At 26.5% G+C, this 7,664-nt stretch overlaps 1 protein-coding gene and 1 long non-coding RNA gene across 2 annotated transcripts; one reads left to right on the forward strand and one right to left on the reverse strand.

The window, feature by feature from the left end:
• The first annotated feature begins 527 nt into the window (after window positions 1-527).
• On the forward strand, window positions 528-5,982 carry LOC112785935 (cytokinin riboside 5'-monophosphate phosphoribohydrolase LOG1). Its single transcript, XM_025829359.3, has 7 exons — window positions 528-1,351; window positions 2,229-2,326; window positions 2,458-2,488; window positions 4,132-4,231; window positions 4,668-4,738; window positions 4,881-5,024; window positions 5,673-5,982. The coding sequence occupies exons 1-7, from the start codon at window positions 1,196-1,198 to the stop codon at window positions 5,766-5,768; spliced, it is 696 nt and encodes a 231-aa protein (XP_025685144.1). The 5' UTR covers window positions 528-1,195; the 3' UTR covers window positions 5,769-5,982.
• An 86-nt stretch (window positions 5,983-6,068) lies between these two features.
• On the reverse strand, window positions 6,069-6,849 carry LOC140181553 (uncharacterized). Its single transcript, XR_011876337.1, has 2 exons — window positions 6,659-6,849; window positions 6,069-6,593 (listed from the first exon to the last, which is right to left on the reverse strand). It is a non-coding gene; the product is annotated as an uncharacterized lncRNA (long non-coding RNA).
• Between the last annotated feature and the right edge of the window lie 815 nt (window positions 6,850-7,664).

Here is a 7,664-nt window from a genome sequence, read left to right on the forward strand (position 1 = left end):
ACAGTTTAAAATAACTGCAATAAGAGAAAAATAATAATTTTAAATAAGAAAGCAGGTCCCAACTCTATGATCAATGTATATTATGTCTGAATTCCCATGTGGGTGTCAAAAAGGACTATATAGTATATATTACTACACCTAAAATCTCAGATTTTAGTATTTTACGCTTACCGTTTTAGTGTGTTCTAGTTACTTTCTTTACTTTCTAAAAAGATATTCATAATTTAATTCATAGAACAACAATAAAAGGACAAAATGTTTTGGGTGCGTGTATATGTTATTGGTAGTTATTTACTATTCATGAAATTATCTGTGCAGATGAAATTAGTAAAATTATCCGCAAACGTATTAAATAATATAATACCGAGGTAAAGATTGTAAATATTGGTACTGTACTTTAAGTAGGTGACGGTATTGTTCGTATTTATGGTCTTGATGAAGTAATGGCGGGGGAGTTAGTGGAATTTGAGGAGGGTACCATAGGGATTGCTTTAAATTTAAATATGTTGAGAGAGAGAGAGATCACAGGACAGCATTCATCTTTGTGTTCCCAATTCAACAAAAACGCATAATAATGATGTTATTGTCATCTTGAAATACATAGGACCACGGAAACTAGTGCCTTTTTTATCATTATTTTTTTTAAGAAAAAATATAGGTAGATAATAAAAATATTAAACAATGTGAATAATAAATATATTGGATATTTATTTCATTAGGTGTATAGATAGTTATTTTAATATTAAAATTTAGATAATTAATTTAGAGATATAGTGTATTTTTATTTGATTAATGATTGTTTGTATTGTTCAAGATAGTCATTATTTACCTGTCACTTCTTTTTATTAAATTGTATTAATTTCTTTTTATGGTATAGGGGACCATAGTCCATAGGTAAAGTAAAAAACAAACACACGTTTATGTATGGATCAAATGCTTCTTCTCTTTCTCTTCTCTCTACACACAACCCTATTCTGTTGATGACTCATCATCATCGTTTCATAATGATGTGGTTAACACATAATTAATATGGTTTATGTTATGTTATGTTCCACAATAGGATACACCCCTTATATTACATAGTATATATATATATATGAAATGAAACACTAGTACTACTACTACTATTACTTCAACATATAGTATATATATTATAATATATGCAAAGTAAGAAGGCAAAAGGATCAAGTGTGAGATGATGGAGAGAGAAGAAAAAGAAGAACAAGAACAACAACTAGAAGAAGAAGAAGAAGAATCATCAAGGTTCAAGAGGGTATGTGTGTTTTGTGGTAGTAGCCCTGGGAACAAGAGTAGCTATAAGGATGCTGCTATTGACCTTGGCAAAGAACTGGTAATTAAATTAATTAAATAAATTTTTTTATTGTAACTCACCATCTTTAATTTAATTTCTTTCTGCTTAGCACACTACTATAGTAGTGTTTCAAACTAAACGTGTTTCTCACTATTCTTTAATTTCAAAAATGAAAAAGTTTAGCCAGCAACTTTATTAAATTCTGGCCAGCATATAACTAACAAAGAAAAATAAATTATTAGATAAAATCTTACACCAATCTCACACCATTAAAATTATCATTAATGTCTATTTGATGATTACAAATTACAAAAATTATTGGTCCCTAACACTCTTCTACTCTTTTCTTGGAAATTGAGTATTTACATGCAATATTTCAGAAGTGTTAAATTGAATTCCCTTTTAATTATGTTTGTATATATATATTTATCATTTTTCATCCACATTTCATCTACATAATATTTTATGTTAGTGTTATGAACCTATGTATTTTAAAAAAATTTAAGTTGATAAGAATATATATATATATATATATATATATATATATATATATATATATATAACATAATTGTGTATATTTTTTTTAGTTTATTTTATATGAATTGAAACTACTCATCTTAATTAAAAGTTTAATTCAATAAAAATAAAAAATACGTAAATAATTAATATTTATAATAATTTGAAGCATTACAAACTTCAAATTCCTGTATTGCATATCCTTTAGTACTGCATGCTCTGTACAAACTCATCATGTGTTTCACACCTTCATAAAATTATAGTGTAGTGTAGTTGATAGAGGAGAATATAGAAAGTGTGAAAGGCTATTATAATATAGTTAATATATTCTTATTATATACATATATAAATATTAATTATTCACCAGCTTTCTGGGTTCTGTTTGGTTATCTTAAAAAAGGTGTCAAGAAATATTGATTTGGTTTATGGAGGAGGCAGCATTGGCTTGATGGGATTGGTTTCTCAGGCTGTTTATGATGGAGGTCGCCATGTTATTGGGTAAGAATTATTTCTTTATTTTTTTTAATTTATTATAAATTTTCATTAGGGTTATGTATATATGTTGAATATATGTTGTTATAATAATATGAATTAATTTTTTTTTTTTGTCATGATATTGTCTTCTGTAGAGTTATTCCCAAGACACTCATGCCAAGAGAGGTAATGTTAAAGATTGTTTTGGATTCATATATCATCAAATCATCATTGCAAGTAAAAAAAATATTAAAAATAAAAAAATAAAATATACTTTTTATTCTTGAAATTTGATAAAAATTTTAAAAAATTTCTAAATTTTATTTTGTTTTAATTTTGTTCAAAAAATTTTTGATTTGCATCAAATATATCTTTGACGGCTAAATTTTCAAAAAATTTAAGACCAATATAATAATAATGTATAAAAATTATGCTTGATTTGCTTGTATTGAAGGTTGTTTTTATGAAATTGTTATTGAATTGGTCTTTAATTTTTTGAAAAATTAACTGTCAGGAATATATTTGATGCAAATAAAAAATTTTTAAGATAAAATTAAAACAAAATAAAATTTAAGAACATTTTTAAAATTTTTACCAAATTTTAAAGACAAAAAAATATAACTTCCCCTTGAAAAAAACAAACAAACCAAGAGACAGAGAGAACTATCTCACTTATTTCACTTTTCCTTTCTCTACCACAATATTAATTTTTTATTATCATTTTCCCAACCATGTTGGTTCCTCTTTTCAATTCCAACCTCACTTTTGTTATCCCCCTTTGTCTATGGATTTTGCACTTTGTCCCTTTTATCTAGTTTATTATTATTTTTATTTATTTATTTTCCCATGTATTTTCAAGTAGGATTTTGGTGTAAGATTGTAAAATAGGTTAAATTTGTCGAACTAGTTCGTATAATACATCGGACCGATCATAAACGAACTAAACCTAAATATTAAAACCTACAGAAAAAAAAATCAACCTATATAATCTATAAATTTAGACAAATCGGACTGACTTATTTGATAACCCTAAATTAGTATTTAATTTATAGCATTTTATTTTCACATTTTAAAGGACCTCTTTATGCTTTATAGACTTAACAATCAATACACCTGGCAATCTGGGGTCATTTCCCTTCTGAACAATTTTGTCCCTTCTTCCCATCTTCCATATACCCTTCTTTTGATTCTCTTTTATGCCTATGCCTTGTTTTATTTGATCCACCATATCCTTATCATCATCCATATAATATTTATTGATAAATGTTTTTTTTAATATAGATAAAATAAAAATGTTATATATTTCAGTTATAATTTAGTGTTTATGCACCTCTATTGTAATAAAAACAATTACCAATTGGGGTCTTCTTGTTCTTTTATTTCTTTTCCCAAGAAAAAACAATGATTTTGTTGTTATGTATATGATTTCCAATTGAACCCACTTTCTGGACCACTCATCATTACTCATCCACCATTCCTATCCATGCATTCTTGCAAATGCTCATTCTCACACATGCCACAAATTCTTGGTACAATCATCCAAAAAAAGAAAAAATACAAAATAAAAGTTGTGTTATAGGTTGCATTCATAATATGACATCTCATCCATTTAATTTAGGGTAAATTACATCATATATTTACATTAGTTTTCTAAATTTTATGTTACATGATGATATTTGTTATGTATAAGTTTGAATAAATAATTAAATTAGTGAACATAAATTTGTATACTGTAGCCTTTTATTTCTCCAACATGCTAAAAAGCTCTTTCCAAGAATTTCAGTAATAATTTGGGTTCACTTAGTTGATATATTTTTTTCTCCCTCAAGATTACTGGAGAGACAGTGGGGGAAGTAAAAGCAGTGGCAGGCATGCATCAAAGAAAGGCAGAGATGGCTAAGCATTCTGATGCCTTCATTGCTTTACCAGGTTGGTACGAATTCGGCTTGCTGAACGATCAATTCACTCGTTTGTTTAAATAAATATTGAGAGTTAAAATTTTATTTTATATATGTAAAATTTATTGATTAATAATAAAATTTTAAATAGAGTTCATAGATATATATGTTAAGAAAAAAATATGATACTCAAGATTATATATTATTTACTCATTTATTGGATAAAAATTGAAATATTATATAATTATACCGCATTATGACGTAAATAAAAGAAAAGGAAAATGGGCCATATCCATCTTATACAGGCCCAAGTAAAGAAAAAAACTAGGGCCCAAGACCAAAAAGAGTTTTGACTTTGAAAAATAATTCATATGTTTTTGTTGTATTAAATAAACCACTAACTTTAAAAAAAAAAAACGCACCAACTTCAAACTCGGAATTTAATATTTGTTTTTATGTGCATGAAGGTGGCTATGGAACTCTTGAGGAGCTTCTTGAGGTCATAACCTGGGCTCAGCTGGGAATCCATGACAAACCAGTAAGAACTAAATGAAACCTTTAAATTAAAGAATTATTGTACTTGTTTAATGTATCCCTAGCTTATTATTCTTATTTATATATTACTTGTTTTATTGAGGAAAAATATAATAAATTTTGTCACATTATTTTATTATTGCAAGGTGGGGTTACTGAATGTAGATGGATACTACAATTCGTTATTGTCTTTCATTGACAAAGCTGTGGAAGAAGGCTTCATTAGCCCTAAAGCTCGCCACATAATTGTATCTGCCCCTTCACCAAAAGAACTTGTCAAAAAGATGGAGGTTAGTTATATATTAATATATAATATAAATTGTCTTCGAGCAAATTATTTGTCATAAAAATTTAAATTAATATAAAAAATATATATGAATAATTATATTCTTAACGCATTTTTTTATAGAAGATTTTTTTTTCTTTATATAGATGTTTTTCTTTTGTTATTTATCTTATACTGAAATTTCTTTCTTTTCAAAATATATATAACGATGTCAAATTCTAATTTTTAAGTCATAAAAATTTTGATATCATTTCATAAAATTTATTAAATTACTAATGAGCAATGCTAGGGGCCAGCAATTTTTGTGATTGTTAGCCATCAATTAGCCATCAATGATGATTTGATGGTGTGAGATTGGTGTGAGATTTCATCCAATGGCTCACCTTCCTCTGCTGGTTATATGCTGGCCAAAATTCAAGAAAACTGCTGGTCCCCTAGACTTTTCCATTACTAATTCCAAAAGTTTTAAGTCGATAAAAAAGAGATACACAAATAATTATATTTTTAATATATATATATAATTAAAAAATCTTTTTTTTTTTTTAAAAAAAAATAGAATCTTCTAAATTTCTACTTAATACATGCATGATTGGCCTCAAATTAACTTGCAATTAATATATAAGATTTGGTGACACGATGATCATAATTGTAGGAATATTCCCCACAACATGAAAGAGTTGCATCTAAGTTAAGCTGGGAAGCTGAGCAAGTAGGATCATACACCTCAAATTGTGACATCTCAAGGTGATTAATTAGATGATGATGATGCAAGAAGTGGTAGACAGTGTTTAGTGTAATTAATTAATGGCTTAAAGCTAAGTGAAACTATTAATTATTGTTGTTGTTATGACAAATTTTCCCTCAAGACAGGATCCTATCCTTTAATTTGCATTTTTTCTTGGTGATTAGTGTAAGTGTTACAAAACTGACTGCAATCTTAATTATTTGAATTCTGTTTTTTTTTTTCAGTTTCTATTTTGGAAACTCCATTTTAGTTTGCAATTCATTATTATTATTGCTATCTATCCATTTGAAAACTCAACCTAAATTATAAACACAAATGTTTATCTATCCGTGTAGATTCCAAATTCCATCTACATAATGCAGTTTATTACATGGTATATAATATTTGAATCCACACAGCATCTATTGTTATCTTGACGAAGTTCTTCTTCGGGCTTCCTCATCAAATAGACCGAGGTGAATCAGTTCTGATCGTAGTTTCTTCACATTTAATGCAAGGTCTGCTTCTCGACCAGGAGGGTAGAGAATTTCATGTTTCCCTTTCTCAGAAATCTCAGACTCCACCGATGCAGTAAAGTAAGATTAGGTTATATGTTAGGGCTATTCAATTGACAGCATCGTAATCAAATTGAAAGAAAAACTATTCATCGTATAAGCTTACCTTATTTGGAGTGTTGTTGGAATGGCCTTCAAAGACTCCTCCTTGTTTCTGCGCACGTACTGGTTTTGGAAAGCAGGTAATGTTGGGCCCCCTTCTTTCTGCTCTCTCATAAAGTAGCCGAATCTCCTCTTTTTCTTTCTCAGAAATCTCAGACTCCACCGTTGCCATCTTCAATTCACACAGCACCATAATCAAATTGAAACAAAAAATAATTATTCATCGTAGAAGCTTACCTTATTAATCATGCGGGAGTCCGGGTCGTCTTCAGTATTCACGAGTCGTAGCGCATTGTCTTCCTCCGATGCCATTTTGATGAGAGTAAAGCTAGCTTTCTTTCTATCTTTTTTTTTAAATTATAGTAGAGCTAGGTTAACAAATGCCACCGGCAATATAAAGAATGGATTTTTGTGCTTTTGGGCTCGTATCCTGTGCTCATCTTTCTATTCTTTTTTACTCTCTTATAGTCATAAATTTTTTGAGAAGATGTTATTTTTATCTTTAAAAAAGATATTTTCTATAATATAAAAAATAAACAAATATTTCACAATCAAAAAAGATTATTTAAAATTTATTGGTTCACTAGTTCAATCTAGATCATTAATTAAACTTATTGACTTAGTTTTATTGTAAATAAAAAAATATAAAATAAAAAAAAATATAAATAATCAAATTTTAACAAATTAAAATCAACAAGTTATAATTTGGTTATAAATAATAATATAAAATTTTAATTTTTTTCATAATACAAATTTTTTAATTTTATTTTTATATTAAAATAATTATTTTTAATTTTAATAACAAATTAATTAGTTTATATTTATTATATTATTATATACTATACTTATTTATTAAGAAAATAATATTAATAAATATCATATAATTCTAAAAAGAATAATTATATTGTACTTAATAAAAATATTTGATATTTTCTATTTATACATATTTAATAATATTTATATTTATATTAATAAATATAAATAATAAAAATATAATTAATTTAAATATAAATGAGTTTAAAATTAAAATAATATCTAATAAAATTATTGCACATTTTTACTATATAATTAATAATTAGTATATAAATTAATCAAAAATGGCATATAAATCAACAAAAAAATTTTGATTTTGAACAATATTTTTTATCAATTTTAGGATTTTTACTAAAATTCTTACTGTTATAAAATTTTAAATTTTTTTATATTAAAAAATTCATACCTTGCATGGCAAAAAAATAGTTCT

The sequence above is a fragment of the Arachis hypogaea genome, chromosome 3 (assembly GCF_003086295.3).
Source record: "Arachis hypogaea cultivar Tifrunner chromosome 3, arahy.Tifrunner.gnm2.J5K5, whole genome shotgun sequence".
Lineage (NCBI taxonomy): Eukaryota > Viridiplantae > Streptophyta > Magnoliopsida > Fabales > Fabaceae > Arachis > Arachis hypogaea.